Below are 23,193 nucleotides of genomic sequence, written 5' to 3'. Positions count from 1 at the left end.
AATGGCCTGGTATTGATTGAAGTTTTGTTTAATAATTACAGGGCTGCTGATGGGTTTTGACATTTAAAAATCCATTCGGGCCATCAGCCCTTCGGTTCCATTTGTTTAAAGCTCGATTTTTGGAGGTCATTTGAATATGCAAATGTGCAGTATTTATTTTTAGTCAAATTTATATTTCGTATTGAATTGTTGATGCCTTTGAAACATTCATCTTGCGGGGCCTTCAGACTTCCACAAACTATATAACATTTATTCACTGCAAGAACTGATCGAAGGAGCCCTCTAATAATTCGGGTTTTTTGGGGCAGAGTGGATGGGGTTGTGGAAGTTTAAAAATTGAGAAGAGAAATAAACAAGTTTCGTCCAAATCCGTCCAGAACGTTTTGAGATATCCTGCTATGTATCGTTTTTGGCACTTTCTCCCAATGGTGAAGAATCACTTTAAAAATTAAACAATTCCCATATCCGAATCCATATTCAGATCTTCACTAAAATCGAATCTATTTGTCCTTGACAGACACCCAACCGGTCCATCAAGTTTCGTCCAAATCCATCCACAACTTTTTGAGATATCCTGCTATGTATCGTTTTTGGCTCTATCTCCCAATGGTGAAGAATCACTTAAAAAATTATAGTAGCCGGATCCGAATCCGGATCTTCACCACAATTGAATCGATTCTTCCTTGTCACACGCACAACCGGTCCACCAAGTTTCGTCCAAATCCGTCCACAAATTTTTGAGATATCCTGCTATGTATCGTTTTTGGCCCTATCTCCCAATGATGAAGAATCACCGAGAAAATTAAACAATTCTCATATCCGAACACATATTCACATCTTCACCAAAATCGAATCGAATCGTTCTTGTCAGACACCCAACCGGTCCACCAAGTGTCGTCCAAATCCGTCCACAACATTTTGAGATATCCTGCTATGTATAGTTTTTGGCCCGATCTCCCAATGGTGAAGAATCAATTCAAAAAATTCTACTAGCCGGATCCGAATCCGGATGTTCACCAAAATCTAATCATTTCGTCCTTGTCACATACGCTACATCTCGGCCAAATTTCGTCCGAATCCGTCCACAACCTTTTGAGATATTTTGTTCACAAACAAACAAACAATCAAACAGACATCGGTGAAAACATAACCTCCATCCACCTTTGGTGGCGGAGGTAACGAGGTGGGTTTGATTTGAGTGGGAAGAGGAGGTGAAAGAGATGAGAGTAAGAAGATGATGGGAAGGGAGAGAAGCAGCTTGTATGGAAATGCTGCCATTTTGGCTTCTTAAAAATATTTGGGCCCCATTCGTTTCACTTTCGTTATCTCCGCCACCAAAGTTCGATGGAGGTTATGTTTTCACCCGTGTCTGTCCGTTTGTTTGTGAACAAAATATCCCAAAAAGTTGTGGACGGATTCAGACGAAATTTGGTAGAGATGTAGCGTATGTGACAAGGACGAAATGATTAGATTTTGGTGAAGATCCGGTTTCAGATCCGGCTACTCGAATTTTTTGAATTGATTCTTCACCATTGGGAGATGGGGCCAAAAACGATACATAAGCTGATATCTCAAAAAGTTGTGGACGGATTTGGACGACAATTGGTGGACCGGTTGGGTGTCTGACAAGGACGATTCGATTCGATTTTGGTGAAGATGTGAATATGTATTCGGATATGAGAGTTATTTAATTTTCTCGGTGATTCTTCATCATTGGGAGATAGGGCCAAAAACGATACATAGCAGGATATCTCAAAAATTTGTGGACAGATTTGGACGAAACTTGGTGGACCGGTTGTGTGTGACGAGGAAGAATCGATTCAATTTTGGTGATGATCCGGATCCGGATTCAGCTCGTATCATTTCTCAAGTGATTCTTCACCATTGAGTGATATGGCAAAGCAGGTGGAGGTGTGCTCCCTACTGAGTGCCGTTCTGTTTGTTTCTGCATTTGTTGAGGTTTTGTTTGCGCAGTTTCTCTCGTATTTCCCTTGGTAACTATCACCTTCGCTGCTAAACTTTATCATTTTATGGTTTAATTATAAACCCCAAGCAAATGTTGCAACATCCGATTGTTTTATTTATTTATCAAAGTTGCTCTCGGAATGTTCGATGTATGCTTAGTGATGTGCTTCATGTTGCACTTACTGATGATGTGCGTTTGCTGTTTCCCTTTTAGATGTTTCCAACCTCTCTTTTAAAAGCAAAGGCAGTCTCCCGAGGAGAATTCTCTACTTCAGGTATGTGATTATTGTGTTGTCTTTCCGTCTTAGCTCCATGAGTGAAAATTCCCCCGACCCAAAACCCCTTCCCACCCCACCCTCTCCCCAATCATTTAGGCATCAGCAAATGCTGGGCTGCTTTTGATCATCGTCAGTGTTGTCTCAGCCAGATGGTTTGATTTTCTATTCTTGCATATTTAAAAATGCCGAGGTTTGAAAAGTACCTAAAACGTCCGTTACACCTGCACAGTTAGAAAAATATTTTTGCTTGATGTCACTTCTTATTTTTACATCACACAAGCACGTGACAAAATATTTTATAACAGACCAATAAAATATTGTCAGGTTGATGGAATACCTGGCGCTTGATTGACTCGGGCATCCACAGGCAGTGGACATATAGTCGCTGTTTCACCATTGGGTTTATGTCCCTTCTTTCTTCCTTTTCATCCAATTGTTCTAAAGTTGTCATTTGTTGTCATTTTTTGTTTGTTTGTTGTCATTGACACTTTTTTTTGTGATTAATGTTAGCTCTTACACGAGCCTCGAGCTTGTATTCAAAAAAAAAAAATTTCTGAGGATTAATCACAATATCAGCTTTTGATTAAACTCTGCTGGAACTCTTGACATTTTAGCTCGTTGTCCACTGGCTTTGCAGGCTATTATCATGGAAGTGTAAAAGACAGATTTGTTGCTATTTGAAACATTGTACGGATATTTCACGGTTATTTGAGGGATGCTCTGTGCTGCTATTTTACTTTCTATTTGATTAACCCTGAATGAATGAATGAATGATCGTTTTAAGACCATTTTCCCCACTAGAGTGGGGGTTAGCCTTGTGGGCCCCATGACAATCATCGTTCCCTTTTTGAGGCAATGTTTTTATGGCCGGATGCCCTTCCTGACGCCAACCCTTAGTCGCCTCTTACGATGCGCAGGGATACGGTGTACCTATTCTAAACCGGGGTACACACCGGGATATTTGATTAACCCTAAATGAATATAAACCTTAAGAAATGCATGGTTTATGTTGGGAGTAAGGGAAGAGGGGGGATTAATTATCTGCAACGTGCAATTATCTGAACATACTTGTTAGGCCCATACAACAGCCGTAACACAAATCGCACACAAATCGCACACGCATGTAGTCAGACGCACCAGTCAATATAGGACTTACACAGCCGTTGACCTTGGGGGAAGTGATTTAACTCCCTGGGGTACTCTGGGTACCAGCAACACCATCTTTGTGTTGTTGCTTTTCTCTCCACAGTCAACAAGGTGATTAAGGAGAAATATCTCCGCCATGCTCCTTCCCCTTAAATGGAATGCCAACAATGAAGATTGTCCATGCTCTGTCCTCTTAATTCTGTGTCAAGTGAGGAGGCAACACTTACCATTTTTACACCTGATGTTTAACTGGACCATGACAAGAATCGAACCACTAACCTCCCTGACTCAGAGCCAACACTCTAACCATAATGCCACTGAGTGGTTATTTGTTGTCAAAAAAAGGTAAAAATGAAATCTGCACATTTTTTTGTTTGAGCCATTATCCATATGTTGCATGGTTTCCCACGGTTATTAGCAACAATTGTTTTCATGTGATGTCCACTTGAAATACCTCTTGTTGATCGAGTGACTTGATAACATCTTCTGAGGTCATAAACATTTCCTCTCCTCATGTCAATGAGCCTTGTAACATGCCTAATGTAAGACACTGCTTGAAGGTGTCCAACGATTTAATTACCCTGCACATACAAAGCGAAAGGTTGGGTAAAGCAATCGGTTCATGTCGGTCTGATCAATTTATGAATGTCAGTTTATGATTGAGGAACAACTTATTTGAATTGAATATTATATTTTGAACACAAATCGGATCATGAATAGGAAGGGAAGTCTGTCATTGAACAACCTTCTGAATTCGTCCTGACCGCACATGCACATTGAGGAGTAAGATAATATTTTTACTCGGTCTGCCTGCTTGGTAGTCCAATAAATTGGAAAATCATTCCAAGCAGGAAATTTACTGTATATAAGGATGTCATAAAGGATACAAGCAACAGGCACGAATAACTAATGTAATGTGTTAGATGTGGTGGTGTAATAGACACTGGGTAAAATGGCAGTTAAATCGAGAATGAATTTATTTATACACATTTTAACCTTTTAAAACCATTATTGAATTTGAATGATATACTTGAACACTGTAGAACACAAATCGCCTTGATAATACTTCCAAGAACCATGCTATATACAGTCGGTCTCCAACATTTGTGGTCCCGACATTCGCAGACCCATTTATTCATGGTTGATAAAATGTGACCTGCTTCTACATTCGTGGCCCTGTGCCCCATGTATTCACGGTTTTTTGCGGGCACCAAAAAAAACCACCCATTTCTCACCAGCCGCGCACATGACACTTCTAAAAGCCTCTTTCATGCGTCATGCATAAAGCTGTATGTGCATAACCACACGATTCAACATTCTTTTCGCGGGCGTATCCATGGTTTTTCGCAGATGTATTCACAGTTTTTTTGACCTGCTTGGACATTTGCGGCTCTGTTCTTCACGTATTCATGGTTTTTCATGGGTGTATTCACGGTTTTTCATGTGATTTTTTATTTTCCCTTGTGAATCATGAACCGCTGGGAACCTATTCTCCCTTCTCCCATCTCCCAATGCCCCCACATTCACGGATTTGACATCACATTCGCGGCATTTTCTAGGAAAGTATCCCCCACGAATGTCGGGGTCCGACTGTATATAAATAATATACAGGGAGAGAGGGTACAGTGTCAGGGTGCCGAATAGATCGTCGATTATGGCTATATACGATGCCGATTGACGCTGTGTTCTATGGTGATCAACAAAGCTTTCTCCTAAACTGCGACTCAATGTCGTCTTATTGAAGTGTATAAAGGTCATGTGTAAGACTGCTTTAATAGCGCTAAACTTTTCGGTTTTTGAAAACTATTTTAAAAATCATTATTTTATTAAAGCACAGGATTTGGAAATGAATGTAGAAGGAAGTAGAGGATGGGGAAGACTGAAAAAGACTTGGCTGAAGGTGGTGGAAGAAGAAATGCGGGCAAGGGGGTTGACAAGGGGAGATGCAGAAAATAGGGCAAAATGGAGAAGATTGTCATGGGGACCGCAAGGCTAACCCCCGCTCTTGCAGGGAAAATGGCCTTAAAATGCCTGTTGTTGTTGTTGTTGTTGTTGTTGTTGTTGTTGTTGTTGTTGTTGTTGTATATGCACTAGTGCATGGGGTATCGCGTCCTATGAACTCTCTATTTCCTCATTTTCTGGCAGATGAATTGCAATGCACTCTTAAAGAATGTAATTGGTGTGGTTTTTGGATGATCCACATTCTGGTGTCTCAGATTGTTTTCATTTTGCTCAGAATGCCTCCTATCACCTCCAAAAACCAAAGGGTGCATGAGATACACGTGTTGAATGATTATTGTATGAGGCAATTACCTTATGTGGATACTTGCATTAACGTGTTCTGCACATCCCTCATGCTAAAAAGTCCAACAACAACACAACAGGCATTTTAAAGGCCATTTTCCCTGCAAGAACGGGCGTCGGGCGTTAGCCTTGCGGTCCCCATGACAATCTTCTCCATTTTGCCCTATTTTCTGCATCTCCCCTTGTTAACCCCCTTGCCCGCATTTCTTCTTCAACCATCTTTAGCCAAGTCTTTCTCGGTCTTCCCCGTCCTCCACTTCCTTCTACATTAATTTCCATCACTCTTCTCAACCAGTCACTTTCATCCTTCCTCAACACATGACCAAACCATCTCAAACTGTTTCTCTTCACAGCATCCATCACAGGCTCTATTCCCATCACCTTTTGCAATTCATCATTTGTCTTCCTCTCTCTCAACGATACTCCACACATCCACCGAACCATTCGCATTTCCACCCTTTCCAGCCTTCGTTGCTGCTCCACATTCATTACCCATGTCTCGCTCCCATAAATCATAACACTTCTCACACATGCAGCATACATCTTTCCCTTCAGCTTCAACGACACTCCCCTCCTCGTCAGCACGCCACCCAGTTCCCGAAACTTCTTCCATGCACATCGCACTCTAGCAACCGTTGCCGAGTCTGATCCACCTTCTCCATTCAGCATGTCTCCTAGGTAACAAAATGTTTTCACACCTTCCAACTTCACGCTGTCTCCAAGATCCAACTCAACATTTCCTCCATCTGCAGCTCCCTCTGTGCACACCTTACACTTGAATGTAGCTGCCATACTGGTTAATGACCCTCGCAAACCACTACGTTTTTGATGAACCCACTCAGCGCACATTGTACATTGAATGGAATTCACTCCGACACCCTTCCTGCACACGGCCACTTGCCAGTTCTTTCCACCTCACCACATGCTTTACCACTTGCCATCACCTTCGTTTTTCCGATATTCACCTTCAGAACTTTTGTCTCCATACATTCCTTCCACTTGTGCATCTTCTCCTTCAGTCCATCCATACTTTCTGCAATCAACACCAGATCATCTGCATTCAACAACTCCCACGGTAAAGCCTCTGTTACGTTCCGAGCCAGCACCTCCATCACAGCTACAAACAGTAGTGGACTTAGTACTAGGGCTGTCAACCGATCCGAGACCGGGACGAAATCCCGGCGGTTTCGGCTTTCGAGACGGTCTCGGGACGGTCCCGAGATAAATTGACTGACGCAATTTCTCGGTAAAAAAATCCCGGTTAAAATTCCAACTTCTTGCAGATATTTTCCATAATAGAGGCCTTTATTGAGCCTTGATTTCATTACTCTGCTTCTGCACAAGCATCATTTTTCGCAAGTGCAGCTGAACTGACACAAACGATGATAGATAAAGTGAACTCTCTGTTCCAGGATTTTCCCCTCGTCAACAAACAATGCACTGCAAACGAATCCGAATTCCGAATCCGGATCTTCACCAATATCTAATCATGTCGTCCTTGTCACACACGCTGCATCTCCACAAAATTTCGTCCGAATCCGTCCACAACTTTTTGAGATATTGTGTTCACAAACAAACGGACAAACAGACAGGAGTGAAAACATAACCTCCATCCACCTTTGGTGGCGGAAGTAACGACATCAGGATGAAGGTCACAATGAAAATCCGCCGCATCGCGGCTTCATTTAAACCGTTGAATCCTTCCGCTGTATCACTCCGCCTTGCCCTCGCCCCGCTACGGTCACGTGTCCGTCCTTGGAGACGAGTTACGGAATGTGGTTGCTATGGTCTTTTGCACATTAATATCGAGGGACTCGCTCGAGGCTCCGTGAATGGAGGGACGATGTTTATTTAGATTAAAAACACGTTTATAACGGATTATTCTACACACAATGTATTAATACAAGTACAATACATTATGTAGTTTTATGAAATGAGTTTTTGATGAACGTTTATGTTTAATTGCAACGCTAAATCTATAAATTGTAAGAATCCCTCGGGGTTTGGTTTGACGGTTTGAATGTGAAAGTATTTTGGTTATCTTATCTCCACTTTAGGCCTGATAAGTTGATTACGTTTACTTTAGTCACAGAGTCAAAATAAGGAGAGGGGGGGTGGGGGGGGGGGGTGATCACTACACCGCCTGCTTTATAATTTACTAGCAGAAGTACCCAGCATTGCCGGGCGGGGGAGGGGAGGGGAACGGGGGTGTGGGGGGGAGCGAGCCCCTTGGCGATCACAACTCACAAAATGATAATGAAACTCCAACCTGGACTCGAATATGCCTGGGCAGAAACATTTTCTCCCTCTCTGACATTCCGAGCAAGAAATTACACGACAATACAAACTGTAATGAGATAACCCGGTCCCATCGGTGGCCGATCATCTGCATGTAGGCGGTGTATTTTATTTCATCCCGGTAAATGGAAGCTAAGTCGGAATTTAAGTACTCAACATCAGAAATGAAGTTTTTTCATTGTTGTTTATATATTGTAATGAAATTCCATTATTTTTGAAGCCTTATTATTTTTTATTTTTTTTTTATTTTTTTATTTTTTTTTACTTTGCCGGGAACCGAGCCGATCCGAGATCCCGTTATGAAAATTGAAAATTTATCGAGACGGTTCCGAGACGGGATTTTGAATCTAGCTAACAGCACTACAGTTAGTACCGACCCCTGATGCACTCCCACCTTCACCTCAAACTCACCACTATTCCCGTCCTTCGTCCTTAGAGCTGTGCGCGCTCTTTTGTACATTGCCATCACTACTCTGATCAACCATTCCTCTACTCCTAACTTCCTCAATGCCCATGTCACTACTTCACGTGGAACCCTATCGAATGCTTTCTCCAGATCAACAAACCCAAGAAACAACTTCTTCCTCTTCTCCATGTACTTCTCCTGCAACTGCCTCACAATAAAAAGCGCGTCTGTCATTCCTCTTCCTGGCATAAATCCAAACTGCATTTCGTCAATCTTCACTTTCTTCCTCATCCTCCTGTCCAACACCCTTTCCAATACCTTCATTCCATGCTCCAATAACTTTATCGCTCGATACGAGCCACAGTCCAGAGGGTCACCTTTCCCCTTGTATAGAGGGACGAGGGTACTCAGTTTCCAATCTACTGGAATGCGGCCTTCTTTCACCACCGGATTGCAGATCTCTGTCATTCTCTTCACACCCCAATTTCCCGCTGCCTTCAATATATCTCCCACAACTCCTGTCGGCCCTCCCGCTTTTCGACTCTTCATTGCTTTTATCGCTGCCTCAACTTCCTTCTCGGTTATCTTATCTGCCGGTCCTAAAACTGGGTTACTCTCTATGTTGCCATCCCATTCATTCTCTGCATTCAACAGTATTTCCATATATCTCTTCCATCTTCCTTTAATTCCATCTGGGTCCACAACGATTTGTCCCACTTCATCCTTCAAGCAACTCACCCCCATCACATCACACCTCTCTTTCGCTATCCGCTTTGCAATCCTGAATACCGCTCTCTGACCCTCTTCCAGATCCAAGCGTTCTCCGAACATTTTCCTACATGCCTCCTGCGCCTTTGCTACCTCTTTCTTTGCAGCCTTCTTGGCTGCCTTATAACTTTAATGCTCTGCCTTTTCTGCCCCCATACCCTTCGCCTTCTGCCACTCCTTGAACTTCTTCCTCTTCTTGTCAATCTTCTTTCCAACTTCATCATCCCACCACCATGTTTCCGAGTGCCTCGGTGGTCCTTTTGTCCATCCACATACCTCACCAACAGCTCCCAACAGACTAGCTTTCATTGACATCCAACCACTTTCAAGCTCAACCACATCATCCTCCACCCTACTCAGCCTCTCTTTTAATGCCTCCCTCACTGTCACCTCTTTCAACCTCCACACCTTCATTCTCGGTTGGTACTTCACATGCCGAGCTCTCCTCGCACCTTTCACCCTTACGTCGCAGACAACCAAGTGGTGCTGTGAAACAGCCTCCTTCCCCGGGATCACCTTTGTGTCCCGGAGGTGCCCCCCTATCTCACCTACGCACCAGCAGGTAGTCAACGGTTGTCGTCGACCCACCTGCCGTGTATGTAACAAGCTTATTATCCTCTTTCTGGAACTGAGTATTACAAATCAACAAATCAGCTCCATCAGCAAACTCAAAAATCCTTTCACCTTCTCCATTTCTCACACCATATCCATAACCCCCATGAACTCCCTCAAAACTGTCCATACTCCTTCCCACACGTCCATTTAGGTCTCCTCCTACCACAACAACTTCCTTATCTTTCACGTTTTCCACCAGCTTCTCTATTGCACACCAGAACTTGTCCTTCTCTTCATCGCTCCGACCAACCTGCGAAGCATATCCCGAGATGACGTTCACCAAGAGCTTTCCAATCATCATTTTCACCATAATCAACCTTTCACTCACTCTTGTCACACTCACCACACTGTCTACAAACTCCTCAGAAAACAGGACACCAACACCATTCACGCCTTCTGGGCACCCTTGCCACACAAACGTGTATTTCTGTCCCTGCCTACGCTTCATCATTCTCACACCACTTCCCTTCCATTTCGTCTCCTGCACACAACATACAGTCACGTGAAAAAGTAAGTACACCCCATCTAAAGTTTTGACTTTTTCAACACATTTCAACATACAGCTATTTGATCTTCATTTCAACAATATTGATAGATAAAGGTGATATAATATAACAAATATCATGAAACATTTACATTTTGTAGTCCATTGTATAATTTAAATAAACATAAATGCAAATTTCACATGTGGATAAAGTAAGTACACCCCAACATTTATCACTACTTCAAATACCTAAAATTAGAATCAGGTCCACCAGGTCAGGTGCAAATGATTAGAACATTGTTAGAGAGGATCTTGGAGGAACCTAACTAGTCTAGTAGGAAGACTAGGTCCCCCTGCACCCCCCGGAGATATACTTCTAATCAGTGTTTCTAGATTGGAAAAAATGTGTAGAAAATGACTAGCTATGGCCCCAAGCTGAAAAATGTCCCACATACCATTTTTATGCAAATTACTGCTGCCATTATCAAAAAAAGACTAGGTCCCCCTGCACCCCCCGGAGATATACTTCTAATCAGTGTTTATAGATTGGAAAAAATGTGTAGAAAATGACTAGCTATGGCCCCAAGCTGAAAACATGTCCCACATACCATTTTTATGCAAATTACTGCTGCCATTATCAAAAAAACGATTTTTGACATATCTCAGCCAATATTGCAGATAATTGAAAAATGAAGGTGTCTAGACCCATGTTTTGAAGGGCATAGATCATGATAGAACTATTCATAACATGATTACATGTGTCTATGGTATACTAGTATGCTAATTAGTGCTTTATTTACAAAATAATCACAGTTTTACGAAATAATAGACTCATATTAAGGTCCGTCTACACAGACGTTAACACAAAGTTTTATTTTTCTAAATACCCTGTGAAATTCACCGAATGCCCTGTGAAACCTGGGATTCTTCTCCAGCTTTTTCAAGGGCCCGACTTTTCCCTTCCCTTTGAAGGCACTGGTGCAGTCTTCTCCGCTGAACACATAGTACCCCAGGAGAGTGGCACAGTAGTCCTCTCCCAGGGATTCTGCCAGCTCAGAGACGTTGACAAGTTGGCGATGCTTCCCTGACCCTGTATCCAGGTACACCGTCAGCTTGATGTTGTGGGCATGGTGGAGCAGGATCAGGAGGATGTCTGTGTCCGGTGTTCTGACTACAGCGTTCTTGTATCCGATGGTAGCAGCATGATGGAGGTACAGAACCACCCTGGTATCAGTCTCTTCCTGGTTGCTGTAGATCGTGGGGAGTTCACGTACCTCGACCTGAAACACAAAAAGGCACCGCATTTCAATCACCAGTCACTGCCAGTTTCAGTATATCTCCGGGGGGTGCAGGGGGACCTAGTCTTTTTTTGATAATGGCAGCAGTAATTTGCATAAAAATGGTATGTGGGACATGTTTTCAGCTTGGGGCCATAGCTAGTCATTTTCTACACATTTTTTCCAATCTAGAAACACTGATTAGAAGTATATCTCCGGGGGGTGCAGGGGGACCTAGTCTTTTTTTGATAATGGCAGCAGTAATTTGCATAAAAATGGTATGTGGGACATTTTTACAGCTTGGGGCCATAGCTAGTCATTTTCTACACATTTTTTCCAATCTAGAAACACTGATTAGAAGTATATCTCCGGGCGGTGCAGGGGGACCTAGTCTTCCTACTAGACTAAACTTATTTAAACTTCAGACATTTAGTTTGGTTTGCTCTTTGTTGTTGAAGTGTGCGGCGTCACCATGCCTAGATCAAAAAAGCTCTCTGAGGCCTTCAGAAAGAAGTTTATAGATGCCTACGAGTCTGGGAAGGGATTTAAAAAGATCTCCAAACAATTTGAAATCAATCATTCGACTGTCCGGAAGATCATCTACAAGTGGAGAAGATTCCAAACACCTGCCAACTTGTTCAGGCCAGGCCGCCCCAGCAAGTTCAGCCCGAGAGCAGACCGCAAGATGCTGAAAGAAGTCTCTAAAAAACCCAGAATGTCATCACGGGACCTACAGGTAGCTCTTGTCACTGTTGATGTCAAAGTGCACGAGTCTACCATTAGAAAGAGGCTGCACAAATTTGATCTACATGGGAGGTGCGCCAGGAGGATACCTTTGCTGTCCAGAAAGAACATCAGGGCAAGACTAAAGTTTGCCAATGAACACCTCGGCAAAGACAAGCACTTCTGGAACAATGTGCTCTGGACAGATGAGTCATAGGTAGAGCTATTTGGCCACAGTACCAGAAGACATGTTTGGCAAATCCAAAGACAGCATTTGACCACAAGAACCTGATACCAACTCCAAAGCATGGGGGTGGAAATATTATGGTTTGGGGCAGCTTTGCTGCATCAGGGCCTGGGCAGCTCACCATCATAGAATCCACTATGAATTCTTCATTGTACCAGAGGGTGCTTGAGGATAATGTGAGGCCATCTGTCGGAAAGATGAAGCTCAACCGAAGGTGGACGTTGCAACATGACAATGACCCTAAACATACCAGTAAATCTACAAAGGAATGGCTGAAAAGAAAGAAATGGAGGGTTCTGGAATGGCCAAGTCAAAGCCCGGATCTAAATCCCATCGAGATGTTGTGGGGGGATTTGAAACGAGCTGTGCTTGCAAGAAACCCCCTCAAACATCGCACAGCTGAAAGAATTCTGCATGGAGGAGTGGGCAAAAATTTCTCCCAGTCGATGTCAGAGACTGGTAGACAGTTATAAGAAACGCCTACTTGAGGTTGTTTCTGCCAAAGGGGGCAATACCACCTATTAGAGCCAAGCGTGTACTTACTTTTTCCACATGCGAAATTTGCATTTATGTTTATTTAAATTATACAATGGACTACAAAATGTAAATGTTTCATTATATTTGTTATATTATATCACCTTTATCTATCAATATTGTTGAAATGAAGATCAAATAGCTGTATGTTGAAAAGGTCAAAACTTTACATGGGGTGTACTTACTTTTTCGTGTGTGTGTGTGTGTGTGTGTGTGTGTGTGTGTGTGTGTGTGTGTGTGTGTGTGTGTGTGTGTGTGTGTGTGTGCGCGTGTGTGCGTGCATGCGCGCGCGCGTGCGTGCATGCATATGCATGCCTATGTGTGTGTATATATTTCCATCAAAATTACTCTTTCTAACTGAATTGAAAAATTTGAAGCATTGTCAGGGGAAAATAGCAGAGCAAGCATTTAAGAAGAAGTAACCTGCGATTTTTTATCTCAGAGTCCAGAAATCTTTATTCGTATTTGAATCTGCAATCATATGCACCTTGTGGATCCTACCTGTTTCAGTAGTTCGCTTTGTCTACCCTCTTTTCATCTTGCATTGTCATTTCCACTCCCTTTTGTCCTGCCCAAAACAAAAGCACTTTCTCCCATACCATGAAATCATCTACCCATACCATACCAGAAATTCCTTCCAAAGAGGACACACTGCTTTTAAGGTGTTATATAGGACGCAAACACTAGGCACGAATAACTAATTTAACGCGTTAGATAGGGTGGTAGAACCACACGTCCTGCATCTGCACATTGGTTCAAATTTTATGTCCATCTTGGGAGAAGTCTGAAAACTGTCGTTCTTTCCTTTTTTACCTCACCTGAAACGAAGTTAATGGGAGCTTATGCGGTGGCGCATCGTCTGTCCCTCCGTCAGTCCGTCCGTAAACACTTGAAACTTCTTCTTCGAAACCGCTGATGGGATTGCGACCAAATTTGGCACAAATTATATTTGTTGTGTAGTGACTAAAGATTGTTCACGACATTAAAAAAGTCGTGGTCTACTGGGGGTCAAAGTGCATCCAGGTTTGACCCCCCAAAATAGGAATTTTCTTTTTTTCTCTGAAACTACACACAATATTTCGATGAAACTTGATCACAACCTTCATCACCCATGATGTACCGAAGTTTGTTCCCGGCATTAAAAATAATCGGGCCCTGAAGGGGAGTATGGGGCGGTTGCCCCCAAAATAGGTATTTGCTTTTTTCTCAGAATATACACACGCACTTCTGATGAAACTTGACCACAACCTTAATCACCCATGTTGTGCCAAAGTTTGTTTACAGCATTAAAAAAATCGGGCTGTGAGGGGTCTACTTGGGGGTTGTCCCCCAAATAGGTATTTGCTCTTTTCTCTGAAACTACATACACAATTTCAATGAAACTTCACCACAACCTTCATCACCTGTGATGTACCAATGTTTGTTCACGGCATTATATAAATTGGGGTCTGAGGAGGTATACCGGATGGGAGGGGGGGGGGGGGGAGGGTTCGCCCCCCAAAATAGGTATTTTTTGTTTGTTTGTTTAAAGTCTTATGATTATGTTAGTATGATTCTACATGCTGCCCTGTCTTCTAGAAACCATTCAAATTGGTTTAAAACACCTTTAGTCAGTGTAGTACAGTATACTGTTTATTCTACCAGGTGAACGCCAGGGGTATTTCCCCTATGTTTTGTCTTTGTTATTACATAAACACTTTGTTATATTTATCCTCTGTATTGTTTGTGGGAAATGAGTTTGTGGCACTGTTGGATGGGTCATTTAATTCAAAACGCAAATGTTTTTATTTGTTTATTTCAATATTCTTTGTAATTGTATCTCACTTAGGCTGAGAGCGAGGGAGAGATTGGGGTGTGTAAATAAGAAAAGGGGAAAAAGTGGGAAAAGATAAATGATGGGAATATTCTCAGGTGCCGATTTAAGTTGGGAAAAGGTACTGACTGTATCAGTGGGGTATGAAGAAGTATTTGTGTGGGTGATGAGATGTTAGTATACACACAATGGAAGGGAGGGATGGAGTTCTTGGCAAATTGAAGAGGCCAGCTTGAATATGTTAGTAAAGAGAGGGGTGGTGACTGCGTGCTTGGGGAGTGGCGGCATGACTTTGTTGACTCGGGGAGGGGAGTTAGACTTGCAAACAAGGAAGGTGGATTGATTTGTACATGAGAGGAGGAGGGTGGGGGAGTCGTATGCAGGGGTGTGTCTTCATTGTCAAGAGAATAAACTTCGTATCTGTGTTATAGTTTGGCCTTGGAACCTTGGCTGCGGAGGTGCCCTCACAAGGGCTCACTGTGCTGTCAGCAACGCTCCTTTTGCTGCTGTAAAGGACCGACCCATAAAAGCTAACGGCCCAGTAAAAATGGGAAGTGCGGTGGGCCTTTGAAGCACTTCTCCTTGCTTTGGCCTTGATAATGGTTGTAGTGTGATAAGCTTTCCTATGTTTGTTTACCCATCAGATTTCCATTTTTAAAATTTAAAAAAATATATATATACATTTTATTTTGGCCTACTAACTGTGGCTGGCCTCCCTCACCCCACTCGTTCAACAGAGATCTACAATCTTCGGAATGTCATTTATCCCTCTGACCTCTCTTATTGGTTACTTGCATACTTTCGTTTTGACCTTCATTTGATTGAATAACCTTTTAGCCCTTTTGATAGTTGTGGCTGTTCATGCATTGGTTTTGAAACTTTTGTATATATTGTGAAATATATTTACACAAATATGGTATATATACATATATAAATATATACATATATACAGACTTGGCATTTAATATGGAATTTTTTTTTTTCTTGACTTGGGTTTACTTTCTGAACTCAGTACATCAATCTGGTGAGTTTATTTTACCCTTCGGTGATGTCTTTGTTGAAAGAACCATGTCACTGATTGTCTTTCGCAGCAAGAAGTCAATAACAGGATTATATCACAGGTGGCGTGACAAAATGTAAGGACAGGTATATTTGACGATTGGTTTCACAATCGGGTATATAAGGGTTGTTGCGTTCTGTATTAGTGGAAAACAACTGCTGCACGTTTACAAAAGTTATTGCCGCTTCCTCTGGAGATGGTCCGTCAACTTGACAATGCTGTTTGTCATGGAGTGGTGGCTTTACAAAATTCTGGCATGAAACAGCGTGCTATTGCTCGGCAGTATGGCATCACTCAAGGTCAGGTGTCAAAGATCCTGAAACGAAATGCTCAGAGGGGTGTCCCTACTCCAATACCGAGGCCAGGACGTCCATGCAGAACCACCAGGAGAGATGATCGCCAGCTGCACCGGTTAGTGTGCAATGGCCGTACCAAGTCAGCTAATCGGCTTAGGGCTGAGTGGCAGCAACTGACAAATGTGCCTGTATCCAGAAGGCTAGTCAACCAACGACTGGTTCAAACAGGCTATCATGCCAGGCGTCCCCTGAGAAAGCCACGCCTGACCAGACAACACAGCCAGCGCCGATTGCAGTGGGCCAGAGAGCACCGTCAATGGCAGCCAGGACACTGGAATCACGTGACCTTCAGTGACGAGTCTAGATTTCTGGTCTATCGTCAAGATGGCCGCGTCCGAGTGCACAGACAAGTGCATGAAGCCCACAACGAAGATTGTATAGTGCCAAGAGTCCAAGCTGGAGGTGGTGGGGTGACCGTTTGGGCTGATTTTCATGCAGGGGGCAAAACTGACCTGGTTGTTCTGAATGGAAACCTGAACCAGTTCAAGTACAGGGTTATTCTGGAAGAAACATTGTTTCCATTTGCTCGTGCAGCCTTTCGAGGAAACTTTGTCTTCCAAGATAACAATGCATGGCCTCATCGTGCTCGCATGATCCAACACTTTCTTGCTGACCGTGGTGTAGAGCATATGGAGTGGCCTGCCATGTCCCCAGATATGAATCTGATAGAGAACGTGTGGGCAGAATTAACACGTCAAATAGACAACTTGGACCAGCAGGCTACCTCTGTGCGTGAATTGCAGCAGACTATTGTCACTGCATGGCAAGCGATTCCTGTCCAAACCTTGGCAAATCTCGTGAACAGCATGCCTCGACGTGTACGTGCTCTCCTGAATGCTCGTGGGGGTTCCACGAAGTACTGAACTGTAATTTTACTGTCCGTAATCCCAGTCATAATTTAACTTTTGTTTTTGTTGACAATTTTTTTTGGCTAATGTGCAAAATAAAGAGATACTTCTGGAAAACGTACAGAAGTTTAGCACAGTACTGTCCGTGAATTGAGTTCGATATCAGTTTACATCACTTTCAAGGATCAATTTATTTGCTTCGAAATGTCAAATGTGGTTTTTGTTTCTTTTAAAGGTCACATTAACAAAATCTAGAATAATTTCAACATAATTCCAATGAACTTTTGGTTCTAAGTCTTCTTGAAAAGTAAGTTCACCCCCACAAAAAAAAAAAATTCCATATTAAATGCCAAGTCTGTATATATATATCTATATACTTGGCATTTAATATGGAATATTTTTTTTGGTACGGTCATTGCGGACTAACCGGTGCAGCTGGCGATCATCCCTCCTTGTGGTTCTGCGGGGACGTCCTGGCCTCGGTATTGGAGTAGAGACACCCCCCTGAGCATTTCGTTTCAGGATCTTTGACACCTGACCTTGAGTGATGCCATACTGCCGAGCAATAGCACACTGTTTCATGCCGGAATTTCGTAAAGCCACCACTCCATGACAAACAGCATTGTCGAGTTGACGGACCATCTCCAGAGGAAGCGGCAATAACTTTTGGAGACGTGCAGCAGTTGTTTTCCACTAATAGAGAACGCAACAACCCTTGTCTACCCGACTGTGAAGCCAATCGTCAAATGCACCTGTCCGTACATTTTGCCACGCCACCTGTGATATAATCCTGTTGTTGACTTCTTGCTGCGACAGAAAATCAGTGACATGGTTCTTTTAACAAATAAATCACCAAAGTGTAAAAGAAACTCACCAGATTGATATACTGAGTTAAGAAAGTAAACCCAAGTCAAGAAAAAAAAAATTTCCATATTAAATGCCAAGTCTGTGTATATATATATATATATATATATATATAAATCATATATCTTTCTGGCGGGGTTCCTCCCACGGTCCGGGGGTCACCGAGACCAGGTAGTTACCGGGAGGACCACGTAACAATATATATATATATATATATATGTATATATATATATATATATATTGTGTATATATATATATATATATATATATTGTTACGGACCGCGGAGATAAGATGTTGGTTTTGCCGAGCGGAGGCCCCGAGGCCCTAACAGTTACCTCGACTAACCCGATTCCTGAACGTTGGCCGGATCGCGCCACAGATATTCAATAGGGAAAAGACTAAGGCGACGCGGATGTGAAGAAGAAGAAGACAAAAAGGTTGGAAATACGAATCTAATTTATTTACTATTTACAGGCTCAAAAGTAACCAAGGATAAGGAAGGATAATAAAATAAAATAGACAGAGGGACGGACCAGAAGGACACAGTGAAAATCGCTAGCTTATCCTATGCAGTCTTAATTAACCCAGGGACAGAACAAACAAGGACAGACTCACACGGGGAATGATGATAGGACTGGCGGGAGATGGATGGCTGGAGGGAGAGGAAGGTCCAAGGGTACTGCAGCACGATCGGCGGTGCCGTTTCCTCAAAACTGCCGTCAAGGCCCCAATTTGCTGTCATTGCTGCTGTGGCTGCGGCTGCTCTGGGGACGTCGCGTGCTTTGCCAGGACTCGTCTGGTCCAACCACACAACTGAACAACATGCTTGCTTCTTGCCCAACTCTCTTGCTTGGTCCAAATTTGGCGAGCAAGGCGACGAATAGCAGGCTTTGTGCTTCCCTGGACGATCTCTCTGGATGATCTTCTTTTGGACAAGAATCGCTGCTGGATGATCTCTTCTGGACAAGAATCGCTGCTGGATGATCTCCTTACGCAGTACCTTGCGCGCGCGCTTTTTATAGCGCCTCTGGCGATCAAGCCGCCGGCCTTCAGGACACGCCCATCGGTGTGCTCACCTCGGCCCTGGTTGGTCGCGCGACCCTCTGGCTCCGCCCTTGATGACAACGGGCGGGCACGCCCGTCTTCCCCGACCCGAGCACATGTTCAATGGTGGTTTTGGAGGGGATGTAATTGGCAATCGAGGCTTGGCAATGATGAAAGGGGGGAAGTGAAAGGAATCTACTCTATTTCACTTGGTGCAATGGAGTGTCATCTTAATGGGAGACAAGGCCTTACCCTAATACACATAATAAAGATATAACTATCAACCAGGGGGAAATCTATGATTGGCTGACGTGTATGCTTTATGGACTAATTATGGGACGCCCTTTGACCTTTACACAACACTGGAGGCAGGAGGGTCCAGAATCAAGCAATATTAATGAAACACACAATAAAAAAAATACAATCCTCATATCCGCAACAATATATATATACTAGCCGAAACCCGTGGAACATCCACGGAAGGGAGGATGTGGTGTATGGATAGAGTGTACCATTATGGATGGCATAGGGGATTTGCTTGTCTGAGTAAGAGTTAGGAAGAAAGATCAATTTTCACTTGTGCAAAAATGCTACTCACAATTACATCGCCTGTGCGTCGGCCTGTGATTGAGCCAGAGAGTTGGCCTGTGAGTCAACTTCCTTTCCAATGTCTGCAAGAATTGAAATACTGATTGTGAATGTGTAAAATTATATGAAAGAAGAACATGCATATCAAGAGACGATGCCATCGAAAAGGAGAGCAGCTGTCAATAGAAAAGGATGTCTGACATCAATTTGACATTATTGCACAGGAAATGACAAACAAAGAAACAGTTCATTTCCATCGGGTAATATTACGATGAGAGATCAGCCGATACCTTTATTATGTCCATCAGCATCCATGGCACTTAGAAAAAAAACGCAGCATCAGCCAGCCGCAGCCAACTATCACGTACCGTCTCGAAGTCAATGCCATCCTTTTATCTCTTCGTATACAAGTACAACTCACTGATCGCAACGTCACTCCATTTAACTTTATTAAAATGACGATAAAGACGTGAAACCCGTGGAACATCCATGGAAGGGATATCGTTCGTCTGTTTTCAGCTCGTTATCTTCAAGCTTCCTTACGTCTCGCCACCTGCTACACCTCTCTGAGTTACGAGGATTTATGCAACGCACCCCGAGTATCACAACGTCACTCCATTTCACTTTATTAAAATGACGATAAAGACGTTTCCTTATATATCCTAATTTCAAATGTTCAAGGGAATTAAAAAGCTTCCTTACGTCTCGCCACCTGCTACACCTCTCTGAGTTACGAGGATTTATGCAACGCACCCCGAGTATCGCGACGTCACTCCATTTAACTTTATTAAAATGACGATAAAGACGTTTCCTTATATATCCTAATTTAAAATGTTCAAGGGAATAAAAAGACCATTTGGTTCACACCACCCATCACACCACTCGACTGTCCAATCAGCGGACGGCTCGCATCGCCTTCGCCCAGCAGACGCCAATACGATGGTGTCGTAAGATGGCGTCGTATCGGCCGATAATCGGATGCTTTTGGGTCCCAAAGTCGGCGAATTCAGATTTTTCGAGTATGGCTGTACGTGATAAACAAAGAGCGCGGTTCGTAGATGGAAAATGCATTAGTGCCGTGGGCATCGGGTCACTGGGTGCGGCGTAAAAGGGATAACAAAGTCGAGTCCTTACGGTATTATTATATAATATAATATAATATAATATAATATAATATAATATAATATATATATATATATATACAGTGGTACCTCGGCTTACGAGTGCCCCAACGTACGAGTTTTTCGGGATACGAGCCGTCGCTCGGGCGGTTTGTTGCTTTGGGATACGAGCCGAGATCCGATGTACGAGCTCAAAAAATTTATTTTTTTGAATTTTCCGGTTGTGGCTTCCGGTTCCGGTCACGTGGTTATCTTGCCGTGAAAGCATCTCTGCTTGGATATAAAACACGCAATCGTCGAAATACATGAGCGAGGAATCTCCTTGCTCCAGCCGGTGACGTCATCGGCGGGGATCCCCGCCTCCAGAGTGGCTGGTCACGTGACCGCCAAAGCGTGTCGCGCGTGCGGGTATAATGAGCTACACCTGTGGATCACGTGACCACGGAAGCACGCCTCGCTTGAGAGGCATGGCTTTCGGTTTGCGTTTTGCTTTATAAGGCGCGATAAATGGGCTTTTGAGTGTTAGCGGTTCATGGCGTTGACGGTTCATGACGGTTCATGGCGTTGACGGTCAAAAACCCATTACATCAATTTTACCAGGCACTGTACAGTAAGTACAGTGGACACCAAATGCACGGTGGAAGGCTAGAAGTAGAAGATCGTCCAAGACAAGTGAGAATAAGCCATACTTTGGAGATGACGTCATTCGCTGGTCCGATAACCAAAGATGTGGTATAAAAAACCAGGTGAGCTAACAATGCAGCAATGAAGGAATTCGGCCAAGGCACCGGCACACAACGACCTACCTACATCGAAAGACTCAATGCCAATGGTGACAGAAGCCAAGACGGCCGGCTTAAACACCGCCGAAAGACCACGGTGTACCAACTTACGATGCAGAACATCTTGCACTTAATATGATGACAACAGGTGCCATCCTCTGACGTACCATTACAGGTACAGGTACAGTACACGTGAGCACAGAGCAAAAGTTCACTGAAACCGAGATTAAGAAAAAAGAAAAAACACCTCGTGGTCCGTGCTCGATATCCGAGTTTCAATCTTTTCAAACACATGATGCTCTCGGTCACGGTATCTCCTGCGAGCTGCTTCTCCTTCAACCACACAAACAACAACTTCTCCATATCTTCATGGATAGAGGTCCGGAGCTTTGAAATAATCGTAACGCCCTTGGCTGGCGTTATAGCCTTTATGGACTCCTTCTGCTTCAAAATCGTACATATCGTCGAAGGAGTACGATCGTACTGCCTCGCCAAGTCGACAACACGCACACCTCACCTGGCATGCTCTTCTCCTCTGCTTAATAAAACCAGTTTATTTCTTTACATTCTCTTGTATTATGTACAGTATATACGAGGTCGTGCTTGTTTATACATTATTTGTTATTTATAAAGTACATTTTTGTTATTTAAAAGCACCTAACAAAAAAAATTGGTGTTTTTTTTTTGAGGCTGGAACGGATTAATAGCATTTCAATGCATTTGAATGGGAAAATTTGCTTTGACTTACGAGCGATTTGGCTTACGAGCTCCGTCACGGAACGGATTAAACTCGTAAGCCGAGGTACCACTGTATATATATATTGTTACAGATCGCGGATTAAGATGTTATTTACCGAGCGGTGGTATTGCCGCGACCGTTACAGGATCCCTGACTCACCCGATTCACCCAGAACTTTGGCCGGATCGCACCACAACTAGTCAATAGGGAAAAGACAAAGGCGACACGGATGTGAAGAAGAAGAAGAAGCAGAAGACAAAAAGGTTGGAAATACCACTAAATTTATTCCTACTATTTACATGCTCAAAGTAACCAAGGAGAAGGAAAGATAATAAAATAATATACAGAAGGATTAGAGACACAGTGCAATTATTAACTTATACAGCTTAATTAACCCAGGACAGAACAAACAGAACAAACTCACGTATACAAGAAGGATGGAATGGAATGAATGTTGGAAGGAGGAATAGGAAGGTTCAGCTGGGGCAGATGGTTCGGGCGTGATCCCGCACGGGACGTCGGCTGGACCTCGACGGCCACCGATGCCACCGCTATCTGGTCCCCGCGGGGTAATGGGTTGAAGCTGCTTGGTGGAGTCAACGCTGCTTGTCTGGCTCAGCTCAGGGCACGTCTGCCGTCTCTGGCGCAACTGCTGGTAATGGCCCTTGGCACCTTCTCTCTCTTGGCCCTGGTGTCTCCTCACCATTGACAACTCAACGCAACCACTGACCCTCCTCTGACGACCAACTCCTCTGGCAACCGACTCAGACCAACTCAAAGTGCATCTCTGGTGGGAACACCCCCCGCCGTGGGTTATATAGGCCCCGCCCCTCAACCTTGGCGAACCTCCCCCAAACGTTCTCTCCCCGCCCTCTCAAGCCAAACCCCTTGTTCATGGTTGGTCGAGTGGGGCCGGCTCACTCCTCCCCTCT

The 23,193-nt window shown here is 43.5% G+C and overlaps 1 protein-coding gene across 14 annotated transcripts in view; it reads left to right on the top strand.

Annotated features, from left to right (window-relative positions):
* Positions 1-2,107: 2,107 nt before the first annotated feature.
* LOC137431315 (transcription factor 12) overlaps positions 2,108-23,193 on the top strand; it is a 263,317-nt gene continuing 242,231 nt past the window's right edge. For all 14 annotated transcript variants that reach the window (XM_078781854.1, XM_078781846.1, XM_078781852.1 and 11 more), the window contains exon 1: positions 2,108-2,240. In XM_078781854.1, the coding sequence (XP_078637980.1) occupies positions 2,180-2,240 (61 nt within the window). In that variant the 5' untranslated portion in view covers positions 2,108-2,179. The remainder of the gene's footprint in view (positions 2,241-23,193) is intronic.

Source organism: Myxine glutinosa, chromosome 7 (assembly GCF_964187855.1).
Source record: "Myxine glutinosa chromosome 7, kmMyxGlut1.1, whole genome shotgun sequence".
NCBI classification, from domain to species: domain Eukaryota; kingdom Metazoa; phylum Chordata; class Myxini; order Myxiniformes; family Myxinidae; genus Myxine; species Myxine glutinosa.
The sequence above is the reverse complement of the archived record's forward strand: the minus strand, read 5'-3'. Positions and strand labels throughout refer to the sequence as shown.